At 37.1% G+C, this 17,652-nt stretch overlaps 1 protein-coding gene across 2 annotated transcripts in view; it reads left to right on the top strand.

The window, feature by feature from the left end:
* Window positions 1-17,652, top strand: part of RNLS (renalase, FAD dependent amine oxidase) — a 306,853-nt gene that overhangs the window by 221,374 nt on the left and 67,827 nt on the right. For both annotated transcript variants that reach the window (XM_010379623.2, XM_010379622.2), the window contains exon 5: window positions 4,899-5,072. In XM_010379623.2, coding sequence (XP_010377925.1) covers window positions 4,899-5,072 — 174 coding nt within the window. The remainder of the gene's footprint in view (window positions 1-4,898; window positions 5,073-17,652) is intronic.

Raw genomic sequence — 17,652 nt, 5'->3', positions numbered from 1 at the left:
GTGAAAGAAACCAGACACAAAAAATATATACCATATCATTCTGTTTATGTAAAGTTCAAAAACAGCTAAAGTAATCTATGATGTTGGAATTTAGGATTACTGATGACCTGCAGCAGGAAAAGAGTGCCTGGAAAAGGAGCAGAAGGTAGCTTCTGGGGTTCTGGTAATGCTCTGTTTCTTGATCTGGCTGCCGGTTATATGGGTGTGTTCACTTCATGAAAATTCATCAAGGCATAATTTTCTCTACATATGTTAAACCTCTATTAAAATTTGCATTATACATATTACATATTTATGTACACATATATTGTGTGCATGTATGTGAAATGACAACATTTCAACAAATGAAGTGTTAATGAGTTAATTGACTTTTATTAGCAATTCATAAACCAGGCAGCATCCAGTCTATAAAACAGACAAGAGCTCCACTGGCCATAAGGTCATGGCCAGTGAATTGGTTTAATAGAGAACTCCACTGGCCATGAGTTGATTTTTGTAAGGCAACTTGAGCGGGAACAAGGAAACATCTAGTGCAAAAGGTAAATTGGTTAACATCCAGTTACTAAAGGTTACTCTCCTTGTATGGATTAAAGCAGTGGGGACTTGGTTATTATGCCTGCTCAGCTCAGGTTGACTGGGCCCTTTGGATTGGTTGTTGTGGATTTCCTTTTTTTTCTTTTTTTTTGGAAAACTGACCTTCTCCCCTAACCTCTCAGGTCGGATCTTGCAAGTAAACAGCTTAGGTTTTGGTTTGGTGATCAGGAACATTAGCATGAGTGACTCCAGTTTAGGTTGGTCTGTTGGGACCTAGTGCAAGATCTTAGCCCAAATCAATAGCCTCTCACAATTTTTATTTAAGAGTATATACACATATGCACAAATACACACACACACACACACACACACACGCCCTATATATTTTATCCAAACTGTAGCCACTTCTGGCTTCCTCTACTGTTCTCTCTAATCAAAGACTTCTGCAAAAGCTGCTTGCCCCAGTTCCACTCTTGCACCCCTGTATCTTCACCAGTAGCCAGAATGAGAATTTTAAGACAGAAGGAATGCCATGTCTGTCCCTGGCTCATAACGAGTAGTAGCTTCCCATGTCAGTCCAAATAAAAACATCAGAGGTAACACATATCCCTGACAGTCTATATAAAATAACCTCACTCAAACCTGTTACTTATCCCTTTACCTGCTTTATTTTCCCTTATAGCTGTTATCACCAACTGACATACCATTTACTTGATTATTGATTTATAATGGCCTTTCTGCCACTAGTATGTAGGCTACATGAGAGCAAGGACTTTCTCTTTCTGCTTTACAGCCCTAACGTCTAGAAGAGTGCATGGCATAAAGTAATGGAAGGATGGATGGATGGATGGATGGATGGATGGATGGATGGATGGATGGATGGATGGATGAATGGATGAATGGATGGATAGATTGATTTGATTGTCACCAAAAAATGTAGAAAATAGTCAGAATATGTATTATTAACCTTCTTTTATAGGTTTGAAAACTAACAGAATAAAATTACATGAGGAAACAAAGAAAATGAAATATTTGCTCAGTGTTATTCAGGAGTACAGCCAGGTCTTCTGTTCCTCTCTCTCACTCTCCTCTTCTCTCTCTTTTTCTCCCTCTGCTCTTCACCTCCCACAAACCCACTCATGCACACAAAGACACGGGCACAAGGAGAATGAAATAAGCACAATTTTCCTCATTAATGAAAGTATGCATGTGAACTACTCTGTTCACTACAATTTTTAGCCATTTTACTCATAGTCATAAAATATATTTTATATTATTTATGTATGTGTAAGATATATATTATGTAACATATCTTACATATATGTGTGTGTATGTGTGTTTGTGGGTTATATAATCCTATTGGATTATATAATCCTATTGGTTGAGAATTAAATGAGGATGACAGCCAGGTAAAGATTTATTACATTGGAATTGGGCCTTTTTATATAAGCCTTGATTTGTGGTCATTTGTCCTATTTGAAAACATGATAAGAAAGAATCTATTGTTTTGCTTGCCAAAATATGTGGGACCTAGGGCTAGTTTCTTTAGCATTTTGCACTAGAAACTTTTTAAAACAAAGTAAGATTTTTTTTAAGATGCTGCCTGCATTCCAACAATAAAAAACTTTTAAGGCGCTGAAGACAAAGTTTTTGTCAGTGAATGTCCAGAAATTGTGATTGTTTCAGTCAGAAGTCTCACCTCCCTGTTCTCATAATGAATTGTAGAGCCCCTGGAATAGACAAGGGTGTGTAAGGTTAATTGCTCTTTCTATATAGATATCAATTACCTTTTCAAAGGGCTACCCAGTGGGATTTACCACTTGGCAGTTTGTCTAAAAGCTAGCAAAAAGTAGGGGGATGGGGAGAGGACTGATTTGGTTGTCAACATATTGACCCTTCAGTGTTGGTTAAAAAAATAAAAGTTTTAGGCCCTTTCAGTTACTAAGTAGCTAACTACACAGTTTTGTTTGGTTGGTGTGTGTGTTTTTTTTTTTTTTTTAATTTAAAAAATGGGAAACAGTGATTATGTGCTCAGCGGCTAGCATTAATATGTTTCACCTCCTCCCTCTTAGAAAACAGTAAGTATAACATCAAGCCACAACTTTAAAAGCAGATTAAATTAAAAAATGAAGTTCCAAATTCATTGAGTATAATGAGGCCAATGTCAGATCATTCGTTCATCAAGTAGTTACAGCTTTTAATAAGGCAGAAAATTATAGTTAAAGGGAAATATGGCTTTTACTTATGAATACAAAATAGCCATTAATGTCAAGGAGAAAGCAATGCCAAAGTTTATTCTGAAACTCAGACTTGCAGAGGAGCAGAGGAAAGTATAGGGTTATAAGAATATGTGTGTAACTCCAATGTGGGAGCTCTGGCTTCATCTTGACCACACAACTTGTAAGCTGTGTAACCTAAGGCAGGTTAGTTAACCAATCTGAATCTCACCTTCCTGGGGATGTGAAATGAGGATGGCTTTTGTGAAGACTAAATTAGGTCATGGTTGTAAAAATGTTTTGTAGTTGAAATAATGTATAGGATTATTACTGTGCTATAATAATTTATTGAATCCCTTTCCTGCCTCTCTCTGCCTCCTAAAGCCACTTCTGTAATATTTTTTTTTTTTTTTTTGAGACGGAGTCTTGCTCTGTCCCCCGGGCTGGAGTGCAGTGGCCAGATCTCAGCTCACTGCAAGCTCCGCCTCCCGGGTTCACGCCATTCTCCTGCCTCAGCCTCCCGAGTAGCTGGGACTACAGGCGCCCACCACCTCGCCCGGCTAGTTTTTTTTTTTTTTTTTTTTTTGTATTTTTAGGAGAGACGGGGTTTCACCGTGTTAGCCAGGATGGTCTCGATCTCCTGACCTCGTGATCCGCCCGTCTCGGCCTCCCAAAGTGCTGGGATTACAGGCTTGAGCCACCGCGCCCGGCCACTTCTGTAATATTTAACTAAAGGTTTGCTTATCCCTACTGTTGTAGATTAGGATATTTTACCCCAATTAAATGAGAATTAATTTAAAGGTAGGGATATTGGAGATAGAAAGTAAAAAGTGGAAAATATGTCTTCTTTCCCCACCTCAGGATGGAACATTATCCCATTTTCCTAAGTATGTTTTCTTGTCCCATTTTCCCAAGTATTTTTTCTATCTATAGTAGAAACAGTCACTATTTAATGAACACTTATTATATGCCAAGCACTGTGCCACACATTATTTCATATAATCCTCACAACAAACTAATGCATTCTGTACTATTATTGCGAGTATAGGCAAGAGAACTGTAATCAGAGCAATTAAGTAGTTTAACCAGTGTCACATATCTGGTAAGTGGAGAGTCAGGATTTAAACCTAAACCTACTCAATTCCTTTTCCAGGCTTTTCGTATTATTTACCTCCTACATTTCAACTTCTTTTGTGAAGAAGTTGACAAAGACATTATTTCTTTGCGTGTCTGTATTTGCCTTTCTATCCCTTTAAAGTTTCATCTTTGGTGTGCCTGTAATGAGTACGGAAGGGACCTGTAAGCAAAGATGACTAAGGTGTGGTCCCTCTGCTTAAGGAGCTATTATAATGCACTGGCAGAAAGATGACAGGTGAACAAATCACTCTATGACATGGAGCAATTTGTGTGTGTATGTGTGTGTGTGTGTGTGTGTGTGTGTGTGTGTGTGTAGCAGTTTTTGTGTTCTTCAACTTTTAAGTTCAGGTATACATGGGCAGGATACTCAGGTTTGTTACATAGATAATCATGTGCCATGGTGGTTTGCTGCACAGATCATCCCATCACCTAGATATTAAGCCCAGCATGCATTAGCTCTTCATCCTGATGCTCTTCCTCCACAATGCCCCCATCCCCAACAGGCCCCAGTGTGTGTTATTCCCCACTTGTATCCATGGAACAATTTAAGAGGTCATAAGAGATAGAGCATCAGCCTCCTCATCTGTAACTTGGAAATAATACTCTACCTTTTAAAATTATTATGATAGAGTGAAATGCTTATGTCAAGTATATAGCAAATACCCTGACTTGTAGTAAGGGGTCAGTATATGGAATCTATAATGTGGCCAGACAGTCCAAGGACTAGGATACCAGAATAGAAAAGCAATCTGGAGCCAGATTTTGAGAACCTTGAGTGCCATTCCAAAGATTGTGAACCTGCAACTTCATAAAAACAATGTGCCAAAGTTAAGAATTATTCCAAAAAGAAATTAGAGCTGATGCTATTTTACATTACCTTTCAAAATTCATTGTAAGTGAGATGGAGTTGGTAGAAGCTGTTGTAACTGATTTAAAGGAGTTTTATATTTGATGTACTAAAAGGAAAGATGATATTTTTAAGTTTGATGCCTTTTATTTTTTCTTCCACAGTAATTAGTGAATGCCAAAGGCAGCAACTGGAGGCTGTGAGCTACTCCTCTCGATATGCTCTGGGCCTCTTTTATGAAGCTGGCACGAAGATTGATGTCCCTTGGGCTGGGCAGTACATCACCAGTAATCCCTGCATACGCTTCGTCTCCATTGATAATAAGAAGCGCAATATAGGTCAGTACCCCCATTATTTCCCTTAAATACAGTAACAATGGTGGGTGTAGATCATGAAAAATGCTGTTTAATTGAGTGTTGCCATTCTGAACAGAGCAAGCATTTAACTCCAAGCCACAGGGGATAAAATTTAATGTCACATTTGGCCAGTAATAAAATACACAGTGAAACCGGCAAAGTTTTTCAGAATTTCATTCACCACATGGTTTATATTACTGAGTTCATGAAAATAGTGTCAGAAGGTTTAAGATTTCAAAATGACCCAAGTTCTATTTCTTTAATATGGATGCATCTATATGCAAATGTATCTCTCATTTGTTTCTTGGTGAAGTTTGTTTGGTTTGGGTATTTTTTTTTTTCTAATTTGATAAGTGCTGCTCTTCCACTCCCTCAACTGGAAATTAAAGGAGAATTTTACTATGTTATGAAAATCCTTCACTTCAATATAATTTTATTGTTTATTTACATTTCATCTGGGGGAAAATGATAAATTTACTTTAGAAACAATGTAACGAGTAAAATGTTTCATGAGAGCTTTACTAGAATGTGATAAATCTACACTCCACCCTTTTTGTTGAAGATAGTTATAAAAATTAGATTTGAATTGTAAGAAAAACATAACTGATTCCTTTTAGGCAAAAAGGTGAAAGTGTATTCTCATTTGTAGGATTGCAGTGATCCCTGAGATGCTGCTTTTTGTGGAATAACCGTAGGATGTAAAATGACTAAAACTCTTGAATTGTCCTGTCAATCTGTTATGGTATTTTATGGGACAGTGATGGCTTCACCAAGCCATTAGTTAGAAGTCTGGCTTGATAAAATCACCAACTAACATCTCTCGGCTCACCAGACCTTCATAATGATAGAACTGGGCTGGAGTATGGTTTTTATATCAGAGCTCATGATCTTAGAAAAATGTTTCTTTTATAACTTAAAACTCCCTTAGGGCTAGACTGTTTATGTTAACATGATACCACATATATGTACAATCAGCAGATCATGAAATGCCTTAGAACTGCAATGGACTAACGATTTTTAACTCTACTACTGCTTTATTCTGAGAAAAGAAGACTAACCCTTGATCTTTTCATGTTATATGGCATGAATTAGACATTATCCTTTGTGTATTTCATCATAAGATATGATATCTGTCAGGGTGTATTCAGTTGTATATAACAGAAAAAAAATTTAAACTTGTTTAACAGCATAAAGACATTTGTTATATTATCTACTATGGACTGAATTGTGTCTCCTCCATAGACATAGGTTGAAGCCCTAAGCCCAATATGGTTGTATTTAGAGATGGGGTTTTAGGCGGTAATTAAGATTAAATGAGGTCCTAAAGGTAGGACCCTAACCATGTAGGGTTGATGGCCTTATAAGAAGAGCAAAAGAGGGAAAGCTCTCTCTCTCTATCCTGGCTTGCACATACCATGTGAGGACATAGTAAGAAGGCAGCTATCTGCAAGCCAGGAAGACAGCCCCAACTAAGAGCCAAATCTGCCGGCACCTTGATCTTGGACTTCCCAGCCTCCAGAACTGTGAGAAATTTCTGTTGTTTAAGTCACCCAGTCTATGGTATTTTGTTATAGTAGCCTGAGCTGACTAATAATACATTCTCTAAGGAGAAGATTGGAGAGACTTCAGGGTTCATTGATTCAGGAACTGAGCAATATCTTAAAAGACCTAGGTTTTGTCTTTCTTTGCTCTCTTCCACTCTCAATGTTGACATCCTCAGAGGACTGGCAGCAAGATGACAATAGCTATTGCATTCACACTGAACCTAACAACATGCTTATGAATGAAATGAACTATCACTGGCTCTGTTCCTTTCTAAGAATCAAGGAAATCTTGGGAGGCCAAGGCGGGTGGATCACGAGGTCAGGAGTTCAAGACCAGCCAGGTCAACATAATGAAACCCTATCTCTACTAAAATTACAAAAAACTAGCTGGGCCTCGTGACAGGCGCCTGTAATCCCAGCTACATGGGAGGCTGAGGCAGGAGAATCGCTTGAACCCAGGAGGCGGAGGTTGCACTGAGTGAAGATCGTGCCACTGCACTCCAGCCTGGGCGACAGTGTGAGACTCCGTCTCAAAAAATAATAATAATATATACTAATAATAATCAAGGAAATCTTTACAGAAGCCTTTTGATCGACTTCTCCTCATGTGTCACAGACCAAAATTGGATTACTTGAGTGCTCCAAAACCAGGCACTGGCAAAGAGGGTGGGAGCAAAGTGGTAAGCCTACACAAGTCCAGATCTAGTCCTGAAACTGGTACTAGGATCATCTTTCCTTTAGTTATGAGGAGTGCTATCTGAATAAAATAGAGTTTTGTTAGGAGGAAGAAAGGAAGTACTAAATGCTGGATTAGCAATCAATAATGTCCATTATCTTCAAGCAGAGTCACATCTTATATGGGAGGTAAAGTTCTAAAGTTGTCACATAAAAAGAGTCATGTATATTCAAAATTACCTTCAAAGTTTCTTAAAACTATATGACATTTTAGAGAATGATGTAACATCTTTCAGTAAATTCAGTACAACTATTTTCCCAACATTCAATAGATTTCTGTTTCTTTGGTGAAGCCAGATTAAAGTTGGTTTGGATTTGTAGGACCCAGTGATATTTTCTACTATGAAAGGCACACAGGAAGGAAAGAAATAACAGAGTCATATCTCCTAACAGACTATAAATCTGCTATAAAAATGGAGTGGGGTGGTGGGTAAAAGCACCCACAGTACAGTGCAGTAATTTATAAAATTATGCAAATTTGAAAGAGTACAACATAAAAGATTAATAAATTCTCTCATGTGATTGGAAGCATTTGAAATAATAGAATTTAAAATTTTTTTTATATCAACAATCATACAATATTTAAAGGAGTGGGCTACCTGAATTGGAAACCATGTTTTTGCTACAGCCCATGGTGGTGCCACTTCAGCAAGCAAAGAAATGCCTGCTTTTCTTTGACAGCTGTATGGGAAATTAATCTTCAATTATGCAAGTTTTAAATTAAGTGATACAGAATGCCAGTAATGGCATTTCATAACATAAAATCTAACTGCTTTGCATTTAAACTATTTTTTTCTCACTATCTGGGGGCCAGGAAATGGGTCTAGCTGAATTCACATACTACAAATGCCCATATAATGTAACTTCACTGTATTTTATTAATATTGATATTTAACTAGGACAGTAAGAGTTGTTTTTTTTTGTTTGTTTGTTTTTTGTTTTTGTTTTTGACAGAGTCTCGCTGTGTTGCCCAGGCTGGAGTGCAGTGGCAAGATCTCTGCTCACTGCAATCTCTGCCTCCTGGGCTTAAGTGATTCTCCTTCCTCAAGCTCCCAAGTAGCTGGGAGTACAGGTGCCTGTCACCATGCCCAGCTAATTTTTTTTGTACTTTTAGTAGAGACAGGGTTTCACCAAGTTGGCCAGGCTGGTCTCGACCCCCTGACCTCAAGTGATCCAACCGCTTTGGCCTCCCAAAGGGCTGGGATTACAGGTGTGAGCCACTGTACCCAGCCAGGAGATGTTTCTTTACGCCAGTAACTCTACCCCACACCCTTGCTTTATGTGGGGTGTTTGATTGAATCAAGAATTAATACTACAACGTACATACACAACCAGTCAAACATTTGTGTTCCGTCAGGGTAGAGAAGCAACAAGATAAAGTCTGGCATGATTGAGACCACAAAATACAGTCAGTTGTTAAGTCTGGAAAAGAGCTAGAAGATATTGAAGAAGCCTAAAGATCAAGGCACAATCATTTGTTAGAAGTCAGGAATAGGTAGTACATGTAGAAAGCCACAGCCAGAACCAAAGTTTCCTTAGGCAGAGGGAGTAGATTCCAAGATGTACTAGACCCAACTTTAAGTAACAATAGTTATGAACATGCCCCAATATCCTTGTTTGTGTTTCCCAAAATGTGTTCAGTGGAACACTATTTCCTTGAGTTGCTCTTTGAAAAAGGGCTCTGTCATCAAACAAATTTGCAAAATACTACAGACGTTTGTTTTGGAGAATCTCAGGACATGTTATCTTATTAAAGGATATTCCTACAGAAAAGACACCTTTTTACTTCTTTTAATCTAGAATTTCCTAAATGTGCTTGACCATGGGTTATTGTATTTCAGCACCAAACCTACTAACATCCCATAGAAATGGTTCCCAAGTATACATTTGAGAAACACTGACTTGATGTCACCTTTCATGCTTCACACCTGGGCAGGAATTATAGGCCAGATAACTGGAGTGGGAGGTCTGGTCCTGAAGGCATCAATTGGGAAATACTTGAGATTTTTTTAGAAATGAGAGAACCCTTGTTGCCAATGAACTCAAATCTTCATGGAGTTAAAATTTGAGAAAATTTATGTTAAAATAAGGTGTTTATCATATTACCTTGGGTAGTTTTTAAAATTAGTAAGCTTGGCGTAGTGGCAAGAATTGGGACTTACAAGACCTAGATTCAGATTCTGGTTCTGAAAAATGCTACTTTTGTACTTTTGTATAGGCCTTGTATTTGTAGTGCTAGTTTTTGTAGTAAACATACCTAAAACCTTTAATGGCCTGAACATGACTGAGGTTTATTTCTTGCTCATATAAAGCCCAAACAGGTGTTTGTGATTGGTAGACAGCTTTCTTCAAAGCTTTATTTAGGAACGCAGGCTCCATCCATTTTTTGACTCTGCAAACTTCATCAGGTAACTAACAGAGTCAGTGTACTCATGGACATCAATCTGTGGATGGAAAGAGGATGGAGGAGAGCCAGAGGAGTTTTTAGGGGTAAACCTAGAAATGGTGCACCTCAGGTGTGCTCACATTCTGTTGGTTAGGACACGGTTATGTGACCACGCTTATTTGGAAGGAAAGCTGGAAATGTAGTCTACCTATATATGTAGGAAGAAAAAGTGGATTTGGTGAACATTTAGCCAGTTTCTACTAAAACATTTGGCATAAATCGTTCTGTAAAAGGGACAGATTAGACCTGTGTGAATGATAAATAGGTTTCAACACAACTGAGAATCATTCAATAAGTAATTGCCACCTGGGATAACAACTAAGAATGATTCCCAGGCTGGGTACAGACTCAGTAGAAAAAGATCTGCCAACAATTAGCAATGTCTGTCATGTAGAGGGCATAAGGAATAGTGCCACAAGTGAGATACATTTACTTCTGAAGAAGATCTCTGAGCTCCATCCCAGGATCTTAAATTTGAAGTTAGACTGTCCGGGAGTCCAGACTCAACTTAGCACCACTGACTAGCTGTGTAACTTTGGGTAAATTAAACTATCTGTTGCCTCCTTAATAAGATGAGTAAAATAATACCATACCATACCAAAGGGTTACTAAGAATTAAATGATTTGAACATATGAAGAGCTTTGCATGGCATTTAGAAAGTAAGTCAGTATTTATGGTACCTATTATTATAATTAACAATTCCAGTCTTCAATTTGGATATTATAGTCTCTGAAGCAAAGGGCATAAATATAAAAGTCTAACTTAGGTGAATGCAGCCTCTGTTACCAGTACAGATAGGAGTTAGGGCAGCTTAAATAAATAAAATGAGTAAGCAACCCTGAAAATGATTGATCAGAAATTTAGCATTCTTTCATTTTCACCATCTGGAGGAGTGTTAATGATCAATAAAATAGCCAATAGGCAGCAATCTGAGGCGATTAAGGCAATCTGAATTCTAGAGATGTGATGGCCAATGGACATAATGACATAGTTTTCAATATCTTATCAAAGAAAATAATCCAACTCATCTTAAAAGAAGAAAAGCAAATGAACAAACTTAGAGTTTATTCATAGAGTTTATCCTTGCAAGAATTTTATTGTTAGAATCTCTGAGTAACAAACACTAATATATAATACCTTTAATGGCTGTTTTGCAAAATATGCAGGAATGTTATTCCATATGACTATTTATTACACCAACTCTTTATAAAAACAAGGACATAATATGAGATGTTATAAATAATTGGGATGGTCCTGTGACTTTAAATCCATTCACGTTGTGACACTTAAAAGAGTTCATGATTATTCCAGTTAAACAAATAGCCATGAAATTTATAACACAAAATAGTCCGCTTAAGAATTGAATGAACATGGAACTATTTGAACTTTCAGAAAATGCAATCCAGACCAGTAAAACTTTATAAGTAGAACAAAAAAGGAAGACCAAGAAGAGGGGAAAAAGAAAGAAGGAAAAGAAAAGTAGAACCATAATCATGAAAAACTGTCAGGTTTCCAGTTTGGGCTTTTGTTTTAAAATATCAGAGCTCTCAGATAAAGTAATAATCCTCATCTTAAAATAATAAGCAGTGACTAGTAATCATGATATTTTATTGTTTATATAACAGACATAGTTATTTGTAATTCAATTATGTAACTGATGTTTTCCCTATAAATCTGTTAAGGCAATTTAATTAACAGCTGTCAAATACTAATAGCAAATATTCATCTCATTATTATAGTGATGTCACAAAATATCATATGATGGTAATATCAGATCTTGGGGTGGTCTTTCAGGAAGAAAAAAATATATATACAGAATGTATATAAGTACTTATATACAATATGTGTATATACACATACATATATACATAAAAATATCTATTTTTTTGTTATTTAAATTAATAGGCCCAAATTATAAAATAGAATAGTCTGATTTCACGTATTTCTCACTTTTAAAACCAAATATGGGGACCAGGTATGGTTGCTCATGCCTATAGTCTCACCACTTTGGGAGGCCAAGGCAGGAGGATTGCCTGAGGCCAGGAGTTCACAACCAGCCTGGAATACCTAGCGAGATCCCAACTCCATCTCTGTTATTTAAAATAAAGAGGAGGGGACTTTCATTAGAGAATGAAATAACTCAGTCCATTTTGTAAGGAAAACATTTGCACACAGAGTAAAAACAAACAACAGACCCCTGTCAGCCCCTAGTTTCCCTGTCAAGTTATCCTCAATGGGAAAGATTTACATCTAAGATAACATTTGCCCTCTCACTTGCAAAGCAACTTAACTCAGTATGAAAATCAATGCCAGAGATGGAATAAAAGTAGAAAATCAGCTAAATACACCCGAAATCAAAAATAAACTTTAAATATATCTTATGGAATATACTGCTATGGAAGTGTCTTTCAGCAAAATTGAACTCCCAAATATTTGTGTCTTTCATCCTCATTCAGTTGTACAAATATATACAATTATGTATTGAATTCCTTCTGTGTGCCAGCCATTGTGCTAAGAACTGAGGATTCCATAGTCCCTTCACTCACAAAACACAGTTTCATGAAGTCTGCTCAAATGAGAAATTCTGAATGAAATAAGATACATGATGCTCTGTTGCACTAGTAATTTGCAGCCATGTAAGAGTTCTCATGAATATAAAGAGATGCACTGATCTATACGATATATAGAATGCTAACTCACATTCATGATCAAAACCAGGAAGGGCTATGTTGCCTTGTGACAATATTATGAGCTTTTAAAGGAAAAGTTATGGTCTTCTGTCAACATTAACCCAATAATCTCTTTTCTTTAAGGTGAGGAAATGAAAAATGAGGGCTGTGGAACATTTAAATCCATGAATAAATCAGAAACTGTAATAGGGAATATGATTTAACTTTCTCCTGGGGATGCCAAAAAAGTTCAATAGATGCATATAAGTCATGAAATGTCCAAGAAACAGCAAAAGGGTAAGTCTACAGCTGCCTGGCATTTCTATAGCTATAAACAAGTCCAAATTACAGATATACAGCATCCATACTACAACGTGAGTCTTAAACATTAAATACCCTAAGTCCCGTTTGTGTCCACATTACACCTCATGTTCTGCCTGCCTTGCTCTCTGAAAATGATATTTTCCCTTGTGGCTAGGCCTAAATGTGTGGCTGTCAGGCTGAGATTTATAAAAGACCTTCAGGTTGGCCAAGAATTGGTTCAGAAGCTAAGAGCCAGGCAGATGTGTTGGGGACTGAGTATAGTTTCTATCCATCATTTGTCAGGGAGAAAGCAGGAATGAGAATCAGATGACTGTTCATGATGAATAAATGTGTGGATATGAAATTTATAGGTCATAGATGAGATGAGAGCATCAGAAAACAGGAACGGAGGCCACCGTCTCTGCTGCCAACTGAGAAAGGAAACAGCAAGAGGAAACCCCACTGTGTGTTGGCTCTGTAAGGAGATAGGGATGGCCAATGTAAAGAAGAGGGAAAACCAGCAAGGGTCACAGGTGGGAACTGGCACAGTCTTTCAGACCTCCCCGCTAACAAAGGTCAAGAAACACATGTGTAGCAAACTATTCTCTAGTGAAAAAAAACTGCTATATTAAATATAATAGCAACTTACTTTTGCTATTATAATTACAGTCCTTTTAGTAGGATTGTTCTTTCTTCTGGGGAGCATTTATAAAGATTAGATACTAGTTTGAAAATGAGAGGCGAGAGAGCTAAATTACTCTGCCTAATTGAGGAGAAAATTTCAGATATCCTAAGGCAATGGGGGAGGGGAAGGAACAAAGAAAGGAAAATAAGAAAACCAGGTGGTAGAGGTTCTAGCTTGACCAGAGGGATTAATATGTAGATTTTAAACTTGTTTGCTGTTTAGTTTACTTTGTGGCCCTCCCACAACTCTACAACCTCAATATGGTTCTGGTATGAGCAGTTGCTTTATATCCATGGTTGCTTTTTATTGGGGGGTTGGTGTTTAAATTAAGATAGTCCAGACACTTTTTGGAATATCTAAGATGAAATTAGATAGGAACATCATGGTTTCTTTAGGTTGGTTCCTTTGCAGAAATTTAGTCTGCTGACTAAATGGCAATATTCACATCTGTTTGAGAACCTTATTTTGAATTAAAACAGAACTCCTCATCCTCTGAATCTCAAATATAGAAAACTCAACTTACTGTTTCCATAATACCTGCAACCATGTCAATCTGTTCAGAGAGGGAAATTGGAAAAAGGCTGTGTCTGTGGGACTGAGCTGTTTTGAAGGATCTTGAAGTTAAGTCCTTACTGTGGTCTAAAGTGAAGCTGTCAGCACTCTGGGTCGTAAGCCCAGGGCTCAAAATAATGTGAGCTGCTCTGCTTCCCAGACAAGTGCCTGGTTTTCATCATTCTGGAGGCATCTCAAAACCTTTACAAGTTGAGAACAGTATCGTAAGACTGTGTAAATCACAGACTGCTTGTGAGCCTCAGGTCCTGGGAAACAGTAAAGGCTTGAGCTGGATAAGAATTTGACAAGTCTTCATTGTGGTCCATTTTTATCTGGGACCATGACAACATTATCCCAAAGAGATGGGATCATTCCTTTGCCTAGAGCTCCCTCAGAAAAGATTTCACCACTTTCCTCACTGTCAAGAATTCCTCTTCAGATCAGTCTAAATGTCTCATGGGCTGAAGAAGTAATATGCTCTGACTGCAGAGCGTGCTGCTTTCTCCAAAATTAGAAGCTTTCTCCTTTAGTGGGAATACATGCCACAATCCATCATACATGTGACACATCCGTTGATACTTCTTATCTTGATCAAGATTGAAAATAAGAGACACTAACATCACGACATAATAGGAGTATTTAGTACTTGATAAATATTTGCTGAGCCAGTAGTCCTTTTTGCAACTCTGAAATGCCCTTCCCTGCTCCTGAAATAACATTGAGAATTAATACTTCAGCACTGGTCACCCACTTAGCAAGCAAGGAAAAGTAATGGCTAGTCAGCAAATCGTTTATCTCTAAAACAATCTAGGTGTCTGTTACCACTACCTTTTAAATCACATAAAATGAATAAGCTCTTCATTTAATTGCTGAATCTGAAAGCCATTGAAAAGCATATGCGAGTTCTTCGCAATTAGAATGATTAGAAGCCTCTTTCTGGATGTTCTGTACCATGCCTAGAACATTGCGAATACTTGACTATATAGTATTGTCAGTAAAACCTGAAAAGGAGAAACAAGTATTCTTAGCAACAATTTTACTGTGGTCTCTAAGGAAAATACATCTGCTTTGAATGATGCCCTGTAACACAAACCTTGATTTCCAAAGTTACACTTCAAAGAATCCCACTGTTCTCTTTGTGAAGGATATTTCTTTTTAATAGTTTGTTAAAGAACAACTGTGCTCCAGCTGAGGTATTTAACTTAGAAAATATATGATAAGCTCTGCAAATGTGCCATTTCTCTGCCATAGTTTAGCAATTATCTCTCTTTTTATATCAGAATGATATTAAAATGAAATATCTTGCATAAGAATCTTACTATAAATGATGAGTTCATATTAACCCAACTTGATGAGTGATTCTTTATTGTATAATTCATGATTTGGTTATTATTATTATAGGTGGTGAAAAATAACCAGTATTATCTAATATACTGCAATGGACTTCTGAATCACACAGACCTATTTTCATACTGTAACTCAGCACTTAGAATTAGGTTGAAGCATATGATATCGCTGTCTTTATCGATTAAAAATGGTCCAATATCAGCATTTTCATGTGATTCAATGTAATAGCTCTATGATCATGATTAACCTTCTTAATCTCTCTGAGCTTCACTTACTTACCTGTACTGTAAATATAATGGCTCCCAGAAATGTTATAAAGATTGAATGAAATAGTATATCCAAAACTTATAATATCATGCCTGGCACATAGGTGCATAGTAAATGGCAACTTAATAATTGTTGTCACATACAAATTATTTTATGGTTTTAGTCTATTAGTTCTATAAATCTTTATTTTGAGAGACAGAAGAGAGAATGACACACTAATAGTGAATGTTTAGTTAAAAATTACCCTTTGTTTTTTTTTTGTTTTTGTTTTTTTTGTTTTTTTTTTTTTTTTTTTTTTTTTTTTTTTGAGACGGAGTCTCCCAGGCTGGAGTGCAGTGACCGGATCTCGGCTCACTGCAAGCTCCGCCTCCGGGTTCACGCCATTCTCCTGCCTCAGCCTCCCAAGTAGCTGGGACTACAGGCGCCTGCCACTGCGCCTGGCTCGTTTTTTGTATTTTTTTAGTAGAGACGGGGTTTCACCGTGTTAGCCAGGATGGTCTGGATCTCCTGACCTCGTGATCCGCCCGTCTCGGCCTTCCGAAGTGCTGGGATTACAGGCTTGAGCCACCGCACCCGGCCAAAATTACCCTTTGTTAAAAATAATACTTAAACTTACACATTAGGAAGGCTAAACAATATCTTACTACCTGAATGAGTTATTAAACTCAGAGAACATAAAGTTAGATGCAGTTCTTCTTTTTATGGGATGTCAAGTCATTTTTTGAATAAGAATTTTTCCAAAAAAATTTACACTACAAATAGTCTGAGAAGACTAAGCACTGTGAAGTAAGTCGTTAGCAAATCAAAGAGCTGAGACTAATTCAAGAGCAGATTTTGAAGTCTGACTGCAGAATCTCACCACAGGAAATCACTTCATTGCGTTTCATAAATACTTTGTATCAGTTAGCATTTTTAACTCTGTTCAGAATCACCAATCCATCTTTTTGCCCAGATATGACATTATTGAGTAAATTGAGCCTAAAGAGTCCTTTGGTTTATTACCAGTAACTTTCTTGTTATTAAGTGAGCTGAGAAGGCTTTTATATGCCCTCTAAGATCATATGTGGGCCCTGCTATTTTTAATTATCATTGCCCCTACAGATTCCATATATGTGCTCATTTATATAATGAGAAGAATCCACGTGTACTATACAGGACATTGAATTCCCTGCATAATATGAATGAATATTAAGCACTGGAATCAGAAAAGAATCTCTTGAAATTCCATTAATATTTATAGCTGATCTGTGGTACTAGGGGAATTCTTTAGTATAAAATATTCCAAATTCATGTTTGTAAAAAATGAAGCATCCTTGAATTTAAAATATAGCTTTCCTTACTAAAATAGATTTATATTATAAATATACCAAGTGAATTCTCGCTGTTGTTATATATCCTTACATTATTGAACAGAGTCGGGAAAGGCACTTTAGAACCTTGAGGTCAGTTGAACCTAATTCACTCTTTTTTATTAAAAATAAAATGCCTATTTGTTTACTGTATTCATAATAGTAGTTTCTCAGGAGTGGGTAACAATATTGTAAAGAGTATAGTCCCTCTGATTTAAGAGCTTTTGCCAAAATACCCAGATCCAATCTTTGTTTTTCCTGTCAAAATATAACAGGAAGAGTAACTCCATTCATCTTATTAGGAAAGAAGATAAGAATGTCCGCAGTAAACCAGTAGATTTCCTCCACAAAAGGAGCCAGGAATATTTTGACACTGTCATAAATAAAAGCTTCACCATCTGATTAGTCTCAATTTTTCAAATTCAGCATTTTGTAATGTCAAGGCCAAAACTTCTCTTTACTAAACCAAATGGATGACAGCAAAGCTTTAGATGAAATCCCCCAGCCCTGAGATGTGTTTCGCTCATTTGAACAGCTACAAATCTAAAGCTGAACCCAATTATGCAACTGCAGTGATAAAGTGATATCCTTAGAGGCAAACCAGTATGCTGGCTTAAGGGGAAAACCTTGCCCAATTCAGGAAAATAGTCCATTCATAACCACT

The sequence above is a fragment of the Rhinopithecus roxellana genome, chromosome 11 (assembly GCF_007565055.1).
Source record: "Rhinopithecus roxellana isolate Shanxi Qingling chromosome 11, ASM756505v1, whole genome shotgun sequence".
In the NCBI taxonomy this organism is placed as follows: Eukaryota; Metazoa; Chordata; class Mammalia; order Primates; family Cercopithecidae; genus Rhinopithecus; species Rhinopithecus roxellana.
This window is presented reverse-complemented; position numbering and strand designations above follow the sequence as displayed.